The 15,979-nt window shown below is 31.9% G+C and overlaps 1 protein-coding gene across 1 annotated transcript in view; it reads left to right on the top strand.

Annotated features, from left to right (window-relative positions):
* The window catches only part of LOC113404914 (protein O-mannosyl-transferase TMTC2), a 122,812-nt gene that overhangs the window by 90,122 nt on the left and 16,711 nt on the right, over positions 1-15,979 (top strand). Inside the window, exons 4-5 of the mRNA XM_026646009.2 lie at positions 495-1,464; positions 13,235-13,349. Of these exons, the coding sequence (XP_026501794.2) occupies positions 495-1,464; positions 13,235-13,349 (1,085 nt within the window). The remainder of the gene's footprint in view (positions 1-494; positions 1,465-13,234; positions 13,350-15,979) is intronic.

Genomic DNA, 15,979 nt, shown 5'->3' with positions numbered 1-15,979 from the left:
AAATTAATGTCTGAATTTTATTTCGCACACGCATTATATATTTATACATACGAAGTAATTATTCAAAAGGCTTCCTTCGAAGAAAACCTATTTGTACTTAAAGACATTTTTATTACCCTTTTGATGAAAACCGAAACACAGAAGATAGGCGAGGGTTATTGAGGTTAGACGGGCTCTGCGGGAAACACTGATCGGGCTATTATTCATTCATTTCGAACTCGGATGTTCCAAAAACTACTTTTGTTGCTTTAAGGTACATTTTCCGCTAGGTAAGAGTACATTTTTAAGTTAAGTTTTTGAAAAAATAAACAAAATAATAATTAATAATAAGGTTATAAATTTGACTGTACGTATAATAATTTTAAGATACTTTAATAACAATGCAATTTCTTTGCTAGACTCGTGGATTTTTCGAAAACACGCAATTCAATATATTATGTCTTAATCGCTTAACTTTCTGTTATTTGAAATAAACATATTTTTTTTTGTTTCAGCATCGATGGCGAAGTATCTGTGCGCTAAGCACAGGGGGATTTGTGCTACTGTACTGGCGCCTACGACTCGCCGGCGCACCTTCCGCTTTTGCCTCAGCTGATAATCCCACTTCTAGAGATCCATCGATACTTACTAGATTTTATACCTTTACCTACCTCCCAGTTTTTAACTTCTTCCTTCTAATCTACCCCTTCCAACTGAGCTTCGATTGGTCAATGGACTCCATACCACGAATAACAACTTTATTCGACATAAGAAATCTTTACTCGTTAGTTTTTTACGCAATTATATCGAAAGTAACATGGAAAGCTTTATCGCAGGAATTGAGACTACAACAAGAAATCAAAGAAAAATTTTATAAGAAACAAAGTAATAAAATAAAACAAAAATGGAACTACAATTGTAAACATTTCAACAGAAGACAGGATTGCAGTGAAAGAAAAAGTATAATATTGCACAAAGAAAACGCATCGTCTAAGAGGTTCGTGTGTCCGTGCAACGGCTGTAAACACACACTCAACGAAGACCATACGAATGTGTGTCGAGCTATTAACAATAACAATACCATGATGCATCTTTCCACTTGCGTTTGTCCAATAGCCCAGGGAAAATCTAAGCCACATAACACGATGAAGTACGTGTATCGTAGTCCTCAAGTCGCGATGTTATTATTCACGGCGTTTATGGTGCTACCGTTCGTGCCAGCCAGTAATATTCTCTTTTACGTCGGTTTCGTAGTTGCAGAGCGGGTGTTGTATATACCCAGCGTTGGTTTTTGCTTATTGCTCGGCTTGGGTGCGGGTACATTGACGAGAAATTGGCGTCGATATGAAATGTGCAGTCGTGTCTTTATGATTACGCTATTAATGACTTTACTTGTTATGAGCGGGAAAACTTTACGAAGAAATATGGATTGGCGTGACGAAGAAAATCTTTTCAGAAGTGCTCTACTCATCAACCCACCGAAAGGTAATATTGAAATGTTATACTGTTAATCGTTTATTCGACTGTTCAAAAAGATGCTAAATTATTTATTCATGAAGAGTACTGTGCTTAATTTTATATACATGTCCTTCAGATATGTCTTATACATCATACACTCGTATTGCTAGCCATTTTATTTACAACTAATTTCTAAATAAATATATAAAACAAAATTACATATCCGAATATTATAAAGCAGAGGAGTTTATTTGTTAATTTGGACACGCCAATCTCATGATTTACCAGTCCAATTTGTAACAATATTTTTGCGTTAACGACTCGCACATTTATTGAAAGGAATATAATTATTTATAGAGCCTATTTATTAAGGTTATTTTTATTAGAAACTAAAATATATATATCGTAAATTTTAACTAATTATAATTTTATAAATTACGAATCTAATTTTCCAATAACAATGGTGGTACCTAACATCTTTCATATTTTACTAGTATCTATACAAAACTTTACGGTAATCTTCAGTTATTTAAGTCTACATATGATAACTAATTTTTGTTTAAGAGATAACTACCACCTCGAATTAGTTCTTCAAAGTAGAAAGGAAGGCTGTCACGGGTCACTTATTGCATATTATTTGAGAGCATGTAATATATTCACTGCCTTTTCTCGTAGTAGTAAGGCTCTTGACCTTTCTAGGGCATCATTAAACATGCATATACACAGTCCCAAAGGAATACCCTGCCTTCTGTTCGTATCCTAACTTTCATGCAAAAAGAAAAGTTAGACCCGATAGCTCTCATTTGAACTCACTCCATTCACGAAATGTTGCCCTTAACCCGAGTATTGAATTACCTGTGTATTGAATTGCTTCATATGAAAATTCGAGATAAGCTTGTTTGGTTGAATATATAATATTTAGATTGGGACGCTGTCTGGCAATATATATTTTTAAATTTCATGCAGACACATTAAAATAACATAAATGATATTATTAATAATACATAACAACGTCACGGACAGCATGTCTGTTAGGATACAATAATATTATAATAAATATAATTATGATTTTGTTTAACCAATAGACTTTCTTTTGCGTTGTTTATCATCATTACATAGTATTAAACAAAGTCGCTTACCGTTGTCTGTCCCTATGTATGCTTAGATCTTTAAAATCACACAACGGATTTTAATGCGGTTTTTTTAATTGATAGATTGATTCAAGAGGAAGGTTTTTATGTATAATACATGCCTCTAAAATTATCAATATTTCTCTACTACGAGTATATGTATACCACATATAGTAGAGAAATATTGATAATTTTAGATGTTTCTGAAGTGATGTCGTAAATAAACACATTTTTTGCGCTTACATTGCAAACGCCGGCTGAACCCTACCAGGTAGATCAAAATAATGTACTACAGTATTGTACATCTTAAAAAGGTCTTTAAAAAGTTTGCAATGGTATATTATATATATGATAGCCCACAAAAAACATTTTTTATACTTTTTTTTACGAGAAATAACGGCTTATTTTTGAAGCGATTTTAAGCAATACATAAAAAAACTTAATACATTGTGCATAAAAGTCTACAAAAAATACCTTTACTACCAATACGAAACAAACACTTGTCACGACAAAAAAACTATTTGCTAAAGTAAATTAGGGAGCTCTATCGAAAGGCGTTCGGTGTGAAACTATCTTTAACTTACTTTCGGATTCCATATAGTAACGTATGTAACTTTTCTCCGATTGTTTATTTCTTATAACAATGTCATTTTTTCGGTTTCTTCTGAAAGAGCTTAATAAATTCTAGTTCAGATTACTTGGTAGTAGTTCAGATTAGAATATTGATAATTGTCTTACAATCATGAATTTATTAGTATTGATAAAGAATTAATATTCCTCAAAATATTTGGAGTGACAAACAAGTTAAAGTGAATTTATTATAATCTAATTCTGATGGACATATCCTTCATTTAGTGCGATTTTAGCGTGACATTTTTATATAATACCAATAACTCGAAGCCATATTTTGAACAGCTCTGTTGAAATAATTTTTAAGAATGATAATAATTAATTTGTTTAATATAATAGTTTAAATATGTTTTTTTTGTTATTATTTATTTATTTCAAACGTATTATTAATTTTTTTAATATTTTTCATGTCAAGAACTTTGCAGTAGCGGCTCGTTAGGAGGTATAGCTAGCAAGGTGCACATCCTGCGCGTTAAGAAGAATATAAAGCTGTTTTTCCTGCACCTGATCTCTCAGATCTGTTTCGGGTTGCTGTCTCGTCACATTCTAAGAGTGACGGAAAAGGAAGTGCACCTGTATTTGTGCACAAAAAATAGAAGGCCACTTATGCCCTTCTATCTTCTACGCAACCGGCTAGTCGAATTATTATTAGAAATATTCTTATCGTACCTAAATAAGTAGATAATATAGTAAAAAGAGGCTTTGATATAAGTAGAAGATATGTCAAGTTCAACTACGCCAAACACAGCTGTAGGTACCGTTGATAAAATTATAATTTAATAAAATTCTTAATTTCATTAAATATTTTTTAAGCAATTTGAGGCGTAAAATCAAATCCTTTGAAGTGATAACGCAAAGCGATTTAAGTCCATTTACGCTAAACCGAATTCCATTTTACAGTTGTCTATTTTTTCATAAAAGGCAAATGTTTATAAAGTTTTTAACCTTTTTTTGAAATTGTTACCGAAAAGTAAATCTCTTTTAAGATTATCCTTACTTCTAAGCACTTTAGATTTTATAACAGTGGCTTAATCTTCTTTGTTATTTGTAATGTGGTTTGTTAGGTGTAAAGGATGAAATATTGTCAATGTTTAGCTGTAGAATAGTGTGATGAAGGTAAACCTGCCACCATGAATCCGTATTCGATTTTGATAATAATTATCACATTCTTTTAAAGCTGATGCTGAAGTAGAATTCTATGACTTATGTAGTCAACAATAAATATTTATATACGCTGGTGATGATGATGATGTCCTGACCGATTTTGGCCACGGCTATCAAGAGATACTAACTATTGCAGATATTCTTGTGCACAACTTGTGCCCAAGCACAGTTGCTCTCTCTCTTTCCTCACACTCTTATAATCCGATGAGACGGTAAATCCGTCATGATCTGAAAGAGTTCATACGTAGGACCAACGGCTTTATGTGCTTTCCGAGGCACGGGAATACTCACATCCAGACATTTACTTGATGGTAGGGCTTTGTGCAAGCCCGTCTTGGTAGGTACCACCTATTCATCATATTCACTATCGTTGTGTTCTGGTTTGAAGGGTGAGTGAGTCAATGTAACTATAGGCACAAGGGACGTAACATCTTAGTTCTAAAGGTTGGTGGCGCATTGCCCATGTAATGAATGGTTAATATTTCTTACAGCGCTATTTTCTGTGAGCAATGGTGACCCGTACCATCAGGTGGCCCATTTGCTCGTCTGCCCACCAATAAAATAATTATAAAAAAACACATCCTATTGAATTTACACAACCCCAGAGTCCGGGCTGTTACTGAGAATTATTCGATAGAGAAACCCAATAACTTATTATCAGTCCGACTTGGGGTATGAACACAGGACCTCGGGATCTCCAGCCTTATATCATGCCACTAGACAAACGAGGCAGGTATATATACGCCACAATGTGTGTAAATATTCATTGAATTTCTAGTTCAAATCGCTCGTTAAAGTAACGTTTACTCAGATAGGTTATAGAATAACCAGTTATATAGAGAAACTTTATCTCTTTGGGGTGGAATAAAATTGTGCTCTTCTATTAGCGTTACAAGATTCAGCGATGTTTTAATTACAAACAATGTAGCTAAACATTATATGCATGAGTGTAGGGAGGAGTGTGATATACCCAGTTGCATATATAATATATATAAGGTATACATCTTATAACGGTCAAAATGTTGTATGTATGAATATGAACTACGGGTTCAAATTCAGATGAGCACCACTTATATTCTATACGTAGCGGATGGATAAATGGGCCGTTCCTCATATCGCCAATACCCAACCAGCCTTGGAAATTAAGATGTCATATCCCTTGTTTTTGGAGCATAACCACAAAGCCCTTTTGCCTATTACACTGGCTCACTCACTCTTCAAACCGGTACACAACGATACTGTGTGTTTCTGTTTATGCGGTAGAATATCTGATGAGTGTGTGACATTACACCGACGGTGACGGTGACATCGCACAAAGCTAGAACTACCCTAGTAGTAGTTTTAAAGTATATGAATAAGCTTAAGAATAATAACATGGAACTTGTAATATGTACACAGTACAAGATAGATCACTTGGAACAATAATAATGGAAAAATAATAACTATACTTAATGATATAAAAAATAATTACGTATATTCCTTAATATTACCTCTCGAGCCATTAGTCCTCCCTCGTGTCGGGTCAGGTTCTCGTTCTCTTGAACGATGAGAATAACGAAATAGGAGGGTTGTTAGTACGCACGCACTTAGCACTAAAATATGCCCTTTGCAAATTGTCAGTCTATATCGAGTATTGCCATCACGGCCAAAATTGTGCAGGAGTAAAATATCAGTATACAGTTTCATTTACTAAAAATAATATTCATTTATTTTATAAATACAGCGAAAAAACAAAATAACAAAATTTTATAATAATTCTTAAAAATATAATTGATAGTAATTTTCTACAAAACATTGTTCTACTAAAAATTTATTCATTTTCACGTTCAATTCCTAAACGTCGACGTAAATAGACATGTGAAAATTAAATTTGAAATTCCATTATTCGTTTAAAACTCTTCATTGCTTAAATAACCTTGCGTAAAATTCTTTTACTATCCACTAAAGGGACGACCCAATTTGTCTCGGCGTGTTTTCGAAATCGAAACAAGCCAATCACTGGTCCCCTATTACGATTCGCTGGAACTGGCGATCTAATCTGTTAAGCTTCAAGCTTTATCAAATACACCTTTTGCCGTGATAACTGCACTATTGAACCTAATTAAGTATAATTTATTTACGTTCCATTTTTGATTTGATCATAATTTAATTTCTTAGTAGATTGAAAAAGGGCGATAGTTTAATGCATAGTATTTGTCATAATTTAGATACTGGAATGATGATTATGGCAATAAATATAAGTATATATTTGATAATCGTATCATTCCTAAATTTATACCATATGCATTTGGATGATATTTATAATAATATAGAATTTAATTTCGTAATTTAGACGAAAATAAATTGTATCAATACATAATAATAACACGGATTTTGTTTATTTTTTCTCTTGAGACTATAGAACAACCTTCGAACAAGAGATACTTGTGTTACCAACCACGGATGTCTGTCAGCTCCAACTCAGTATGTGTTACAGTTCTGCGGTGATGTAAAGCAGATTTTCGTAAATTCATAACTTCAAAAGACAGATATCTCTAAAATAAACTAATATGATGTAAAATAGATTTTTATTACTTTAAACTGAGCAGTCAAAGTAAATACAATATGAAAATCTTCCATAGTCATATGTTTATAATATACCCGTATCTTATGCTTGGTATAAAAAATGTGGACAAACCCGTACCAAGAACGGGGGATTTTTCAAGATAACAACAAATGTTACCGTATTTTAAATAACTTAAAATATTATATTAAATTGCATTGATACAAAATATGCAACACAAAATACATTTTTCTATGGAAAATATTTTTTATATTTAAACTCGCACCTGATAAAATTCATGTACACGAAGCGAACGAAATTAATTTAACAAAAATATTGTCGTTTTTAAATAAATCCACGAATTGAAACATTCCGTTTACAAAAAATATATTTATATATTAATTAACTATAATAAATTAAATTAATTTTAATAATTTTAAATTTTAGGTTACACATTCAAATTTTGAATTGATATAACATCTGAATAAATAAATGTATTCGGGTATTTACTGAAATTATAGAATAATTATAGAAAATTATTATTATGAATAATATTAATTTATTACAATCTGTAAGTAATAACTTATTTTAATTTATTTTGTCTTTGATACAAAAAGTTAATGAGAGGGTCAAATGTTACCTTTAATTAGGGCAAATCCAGTGATTGTCTATAAGCGCGTAAAACATTTTGTCATCTATTGTTACAGAAAGACCGGTGACATCGTTCCGCTAGATTAAACACCGATCCGTTCTTATTTACTCTACTAGATAAATTAGAACGCTGCTTCTAATAATTTTCGAAGTATATTGCGAAAATGTAGGATTATTATATTTTATTTAGAACTCAATCATTTAATACCGTTCTAGAAACCTATATTTTAAATATCAGGTCGTGAAAGTGGCCTTGCCAAGATCAGTGCGGAATAATTGCGGAAGTGAAAGCTATTAAATATGTTGTATACGATGTACGATGTGTCGAACTACAAGTTTAATGAGTCGCAGTCTATTAAGCAAGCGGGATTCTGGATAGGATATACTCGTACGACACTTGGTCATATTGCACAATAACACATGACGGAGAAATGTCACGATTACAAGTCTCTTGCTCTAGCTTTCGTAGACCCTGAAAAGGTATTCTACAACGTGGAATAATGGCTTGTATTCCAGGCACCTCGTCACATTGATTCACAAAACAGTATTGTACGTGTATAGCTATTTATTTAAATATATCGTGTATCTTTCGAGCGGCTATTCATTGTTAAGGTTTTCAAAATGGAAGAAGCAATACACACCAATACTATCAACTTGTATCAGTTACGTTTTGGCAGAGACGATTTATTTGGGTGATGTTTAAGATTTTCAGTACATTACAATATTTTGATGACTTTTCTCGATAAAAAAAGTACAGTTTTTGTCAATTTCCATATTATTACGAATCAAACTAAAGAGAACATAGTTACTCTGTTACAAGAAAATAAACGTCTGAGGAGATTTGATCAGTATTATAAGATATTATTTATCACCAACAAATAACACAAAAAATTTATAGCTAGGATGATAGCGTTGGACAAGCTGATATTCAAGTGTCTATAAAATCCACGTTGACTTAAAATGCCAAGTTATGGAACCTTACGTACTAGATTACAATTAAAAACCTGATATTCTTGACGTCCAACTTCACTAATATGTTCAATTTAAAGGGAAGGCCTTAATAGCATGGGCTCAATAGCATAGGTTTTATAACATATCAGACAAACTATGCATATATAGCTAATGTTTGTACTATATTCAGCATGGGTGTCCTACAATTCTAATTGTTTCCGTGTTGGAGTAAAATCTTATAATAACGCAAACAGTTCATCCATTAGATTGGTTTCGACTATCTTCGGACATTTTTTATCATCATCCTCCTGCCCTTATCCCAATTTTACTTGGGGTTGGCGCAGCATATCCTCTTCTTCCATACTTCTCTGTCGGACGTCATCTCACAAGTAACATTATTTCTAACCATATCGTCTTTCACACAATCCATCCATCGTTTCTTTGGTCGTCCCCTACCTCTATATCCATCCACATCCATTCTCAAAACCTTTCTCACAACATGGTCCTCATTCCTCCGCATAACATGCCTATACCAAAACAGCTGGTTTCCAGATAGCTTCTCGGTTACCGGTGCCAAAATGTGACTATTCCCTTCCTATCTTAGTTGAAATATAATTTTACGTTTATATTTCTAATATTTAAATATCGGTTTGGCTCGTGATTTCGTCTAGTTAGTTAGGATCCATATAACGTTGATTTTGTGTAATAACCGTGTTCTTTTAGAGCGTCAGAGATTATAAGTTCAATCGACTATAGAGGAGTCAAATAAAACCAGGTTTATCTTTTAAATGCTTTTTTAATATAAATATTTTGTTTAATTATTTTAATAAGAATAATCGCATGTATGAGATACCGGTCCCATTTCCTTTAACACCTCTTACGAGTAGCTGAAGGATGTCGCTCCTACCCATCTTTATATATTTAACTGTTTTGAAAAATATAAAAGGGGGAGGAGGTTGAATTGGCCCCGCGCCCGCCATCGACTGTAGTTTCCAACGATAGATCGGCGAACCTTCCTCGAACATGGGAAGTGCAATTTTATAGTGTGCCAACACTTTGTTAAATAATATATGAACTAGAACTAAAGTCCAGCAGGTATCACAGCCGTAGCTGAGGTGTATAAAAGACTAATAGTCTTATTAATAAACTAGACCGTAGTAAAGAATGTTGATTTCGACCGCTACGTATAGAGGATGTAAGTTCGTAAATTTACATCCGTCGATCGTCAGAGTTTTACATGAAGATTGTTGATTTCGACCGCTATACGAACTTACATCCGTCGATCGTCACAGTTTTATATGAAGATTGTTGATTTCGACCGCTACGTATAGAGGATGTAAGTTCGTAAATTTACATCCGTCGATCGTCACAGTTTTACAAATTGATTTTGGGTAATTTCACTCTCTTCGGACATTTTTTATAATAATTATATATTTTTTCCTATTAATAATACATTACATATATAAAAAAAAACGAAAATGAGCATTTAGGTTAGGCAAAATGCATTTTTAGTGCATATGTTGCGTATTTGAACTATTACCAATAAAGTTTAAATCATTTGAATTCCGGATAAACTACATTCAGTAAATTTGGTTCGTATCAGTTAAAATGATTTATTTAATTTTATTCCAAATTGTAGACGTCATAATGAATGAACAAGAATTCATTAGGAATAGTTTTTCATTAATTTCATATAATCTTTCAGCTGGTTTATTTAATAAGAACTCTCGTATATAGTTGATACATAAGTAAGATCAGAGATAACCTTTAAATACTAGATATAATACAATTGTCCACCAAGATAAGTTTGACACTAGATTGACCGTAGGAAAAGCGATTCATTAGCACATCATCGACATATTTGTTTTTAGTATTTCGTTAAGAATTATGTATCAATTTTCCTAGAGTACTTGATTTCTTCACTCTTCATTCGATAATTATTGGAATGTTATTGTCTTTCCCAATACTTTCTAATTGTATTTAATGTATTTAAATGGGTCATAAATCTGGTATTCGTAACCATGGCTTCACCAACCTCTTTCTTAAAACTCTTCTAAAGCGTGTTTGTGTCCATTGTTTGAGGACGCTGACGTAACTTATATTGATTGGTAATATTGGCCATTAATCCGTCAATCCGCTTACTTTCAATAACTTTGGTACAAGGCTGTGGCCAACTGATGCCAGATTGAGCGCCTAATGGTCAACATAGAAATATTATATAATTTAATTGAAATCGATTTATGATTTGTACATATATTTTCTATTATTTAATAATAATAATACTTTGAATAATAAATTAAAAACATGTCAATAACCGACTGTTTCGTTAAGGTCTCCTCGTCTTTTAGGAAGATTTGAAGGTTATTCCATACCTATGATCCAATGCGCGTTGTTGGGGATACACATATAATGTTCCTTGAACATTCAAAGCACTATAAATTATATATACATAGAAAGGAAGTAACCAAATAAATATTGGGAGCAGCTTGCCCTGGTTTAAACTCACAATTGTGTTCTTACCACTGTTTCATTTCGGGTATTTTGAAGTCTTACATTAAGATTATAAGAGGAAGTCTGTAATCAAATTACGTCTATCGTTACAATGGGTTCTTCCACACCAACGAGTCACTCTGAGTCACTTCATATTGATGGAGATTAGCAGAGCACCTCGGTCGACTCGTTAAACGCTCCCATGACATTTCCATTACGGCGTCATGAGGAAAATAGTATTTGTTCAAAATAAGGTGTGAATTATATGTTGAATGCATTTACAGGTTATTTTAATTTATTATTATTATTGATTAATTAAATTATATAACTTAATTGTATTTTCTTTTTATTATAATTTTTATATTACGTTTCAATAACCTTTATTATAATCGTTGTAATAATTCAGGAAATATATAAAAATATTATATTTATATCTTGTGCAGCTTGATAAAGTAATACATAATAAAATTAATGTGTACAAAATTAATGTGTACATTATAAATAACTTTTTTTGCAGTAATGAGTATTGCGTATACGTATTGCGACGAAAATGTAAATAATAATATGTCGAATACAGAAATCCCACAGGGCGAAATATCTCATTACTTTATTAAAGCTTACATTTTATCGAAAAATATGCCCACAGCGGGTCCTTGCGGTTTTATTTGCTTTGGAAAGACTATATTCTAAAATTAAGTTATCGATATAAGTAAATATGTTCGATATAATGAAATTATGAATATGAAGTACTTAAAATCTTAAAGGGGCGTTGATTCTTAGTTATCATTCATGTATATCTTGGAGCAATAGAGTTAATATATTTCTAATAGATATAACACCTTTTTTATTGCCTCCGGTGGAGATGGCTGGTACATTTTTCATTCAGATAATCGGAATTGCGTTTCAACGGAGAAATGTTACTATTAATCTTGACACCATTCCACGTGGATATGATTTGTCATGACTGCGAGAATAACAACAAATACAATACCTATTTTTAATTTTGATATCTAAGGTATTTTAATAAAATTATATACGAGTATATACATATAAATAAATATATTTTTATCCGATTTAAATTTATTTTAAAGGCTATAAGACATTATCTATGAGTTACTGATCGTATAATATATATATCATAAATATTATATTATATCTTACTAGCGACCCAAGTCGGCTTCGCACGGGTGCAATGCTCGCTCAGTTTTTTGGTCGTTAGACAATACAAACCGTTATGTCCCTGCGTTTTAAATTTGTAATATCTTCGAAAATATTCATTTAAATTACATGCTGTACAGGGCTGTATTAATATATATTAAATGCACAATGTATTTAAGGATATTAATTGGATAAGGATTAATGTTGTATTGCTTAAAATCGCTTCGAAAATAAGCCATTATTTTTCGTAAAAAGTAAAGAATAAAAAGTAGTTATTGTGGGTTATCCTTAAAAGAAAGACATATACCATTGCGGACTTTTTTGAAGACCTTTTTAAGGTGTACAATACTGAAGTACTCTATTTTGATCTATCTCGTAGGGTTGAGCCAGCGTTTGCAATGTAAGCGCGAAAAATGTGTTTTCTTTCGACATCACTTTGCAAACCTCTAAAATTATCAGTGTTCCTCTACTATATTATGTATTAGACATATAAACTTTCCTCTTGAATCAATCTATCTATTAAAAATAAACCGCATTAAAATCTGTTGAGTAATTTTAAAGTTCTAAGCATACATAGGGACACACAGCGGTAAGCGATTTTGTTTTAAAGTATGTAATAATATACAGTGTGTCCAGTTACGGACTAGCGATATTTTAGATACTAATAAAACAACTATTTTACTATACAAATACAGCTTAAATTTGGGTTTAACCCACCGCTACGATAAATGGCAGCCATTTTGATTTTTTTAATGAAATTTCTCTACGTTTGTACAAAAAACATCATATCTGTAAAAGTTGGGGTTTCACTGTGATAAAAATAGTTGTTTTATTAGTATCGAGAATATCGCTAGTCCGTAACCGGACACACTGTATATTAAGTAGACACCAGTTGAGCTTTTGTTGATTATTTATGTGATTGGTTCCGTGTAGACAAAGACGTTCCTTAAAAATTTCGAGAGTAATAATTCTATAAAAAAAGGTTTATTATAAATTTAACATATTTTTTTTTGAATATTAATGAATGATTGCGTATTTAGAAGCTGTATTTTTCATCGTTAACATATTTCTTGATTTTCAGCATTTGGAAACTTGGGTAGCGTTTTGACAACTCAAGGAAGACTCGCCGAAGCCGAAGTAGCATTCGAGAGGGCTCTGAAACATCGACCAAATATGGCCGACGTGCACTACAATCTGTAAGTACATTATAATAAATAACATAACATTTATTACACGAAAATACGAGAAAGCCGACGTGTGCTTTTCGCGTGTATTTATATTCATCGCATAAATTTCGATTTCACGCTACGTATGCGCGAGTTATGGGCATAGCGCGTTATGAAAATTGGCGGAAAACACGTCCCATTATCAAAACAATAAAAATAATATGATCATTTTTTTATTTTCACATTTATTTCAATTGTTTTATTATTAATTTAATGATGAAAATTGTTTACATAATTATAATTTAACGTGTATCATTAGAATTTTCCTATATTATTAATAATATAATAATGAGAAAATAATTAATTATATTTTGTAATTTAATATTACGATATATTTAAAAAAGTTATTAGAATATTTGTTTTTGAGACAAATTATTAATAAAAATTTGGTACAAGCCTACTTTAATGTTTTAAATGGCTTGTAAAGTAATAATTAGAATTATTTTTAAGCACACCTGAGTGCTACTTTATGAATGTCTTATTTGCGGTTACTATATTCAAGAAACCACTTATTTTGTCATACGGATTGTCGAATTGTCTACGAGGCTTAATTCAAAAGCGTCTCTTGTATAAATAGCGTACTGAAGTCAAATATGTGTCACGTAGAAAAGTGTGTTTAACGGTTCGTAAAAACCGATCGGTTTCTGATGTATACTAACGATTCGTTAATACAGGGGATCGGTATTCGATAATAATTATATTAAATAAAATCTACTGTTAGTTAAACATATGTTATCTGTATGGTTTTAACTATTCTATATTGTATTTGGTTTTTAACCGCGATCGTACTTTTTTTCTCCTGACGCGACATTTCGACAGACGCATCAGCGGTGGTCACCAGACCACACGAGAATATAAAATAATTAATATAATTTAATGATAATCCACTATTATTTACGTAAAGTTTGTTTATCGTGTATAAATTATTTTTTTCCTTTGATACTTTTTAAATTAAATTATATAGGTACAATATAATCGACCTATTTCTGTGTCGAAATCGGTTTCACATACTTTCAATTTTGCTTAAGAAACAATGCATCAAGGTAAGTAATATTGTATTATATATACAAATAATTCACAACTCGGATGCTTTGATATAAAATTAACTTTAATATTAACCGAAAGTTAGTAAAGTGTAAAAATAAAGGAAAAACTATTGAGTTTTTATGCGCTTTACATTGTGTTAAAGAAAACATTGTGAGGGAATCTGTATGTGTCAGATAACAGTGGAGGCAATTGGTCCAAAAAGATTCATATATCCTCCTTAACAAGAGAGGTGGCCGTTGCCCAGGGAGAAATTAATGATCTTTTTCTGCATTAAGCTTTTGTACATAAATATTCATTTTTTTATAGCAATATCTAAGAAACGAACAAGAAGTGGATGATATGCGTAAGAAATTAATCTTTCAGATTTCCTTCCGATGTTTTCCTTTACTGCTACCAATTCAGTAGTGCTTGATCAGGCTCTGAATCTGTAATCTTTCGTTAAGAAGCAGGTGCCACCAAACATTTGGCGCTTTTTATATGCGACAATTTAATGAAATCCCGAAAGATTCTAAATGAAAAATCTTTTATAACAGCTCCATAATGAAACTGCGAGCTTGGTAATCTTATCTAATCTCATCAATTTATATTCTAAATTAATTTAATACGATTGGTATATCCTTTAAATCTCTCTTGCCAGCGAATAATATTTATATTGAGTATGATACTTTCAGCATTATTGGAAACATTATTTTAAAGATATTCTAGGTACAACAAAACTAGGATAAACATGAAATAAAATGAATAACACTGCAGTTCGTTACAACATTTTATTAAAAAATATTTGCACGTTGAATATTATTACTGAAAATGTATTCAATATTTTAGTACGTGTTCGGTATTTTGTACATTGAATTCGTTCAAAACGACACAATCAATAGGGAGACTACCGGCTGGCCCATTAATTCACGAGGCTTCGAGTTCTTGAATTAATCGGATACGCTCCTCTGCCACCTAAGCGTTGGGTTTCCGTGCAGTTTCACAAATTAACGTCAAGCCATACGATCACACAATGTAATTACTGGCACGACAGCGTACGGTTAAAGTTTTTCCGCAATAATTTGTATTCCCCTTTGTATTGCTTCAAAGTTATTCCATTTCCTAGACATACAATCTCAGTTCTTCGTGGTGACTCATGCATTTTATTCTGTAAGCCTATAATTTTTATGTAATATCTTTATATATCATCATCCCCGGATATTATTGTTTCAAATTTGTAATAAAAAGCGTGGTCGTGATCAGGTAACCAGCAATTATGTACATATATAGAGTGCCTGCTTTGTTTTGTTTTTTTAATATCAATATATGTTGTATTCTCATGTCAAAGATAAATCAATTTGTGACTTTTTGTTGTTGAAGTTGCTTCAAATAATCCAATGTATTTATCTAAGCGCGCAGAATTAAGACTATATATATACGAATACAATAAGTAAAGATAAATACATATAAAATAAAACTTATCTACTATAACACTAATTTCCCCGTAGATTCGTTTTTCTCCCCCTGGGAATGGATGTTCGTTAAAACCGTTGCAAGCAGATGTTTATACAGTCATA

Source organism: Vanessa tameamea, chromosome 10 (genome assembly GCF_037043105.1).
Source record: "Vanessa tameamea isolate UH-Manoa-2023 chromosome 10, ilVanTame1 primary haplotype, whole genome shotgun sequence".
NCBI lineage: Eukaryota > Metazoa > Arthropoda > Insecta > Lepidoptera > Nymphalidae > Vanessa > Vanessa tameamea.
Note: the sequence above shows the minus strand (reverse complement) of the source record. Positions and strands in the feature narration are given on the sequence as shown.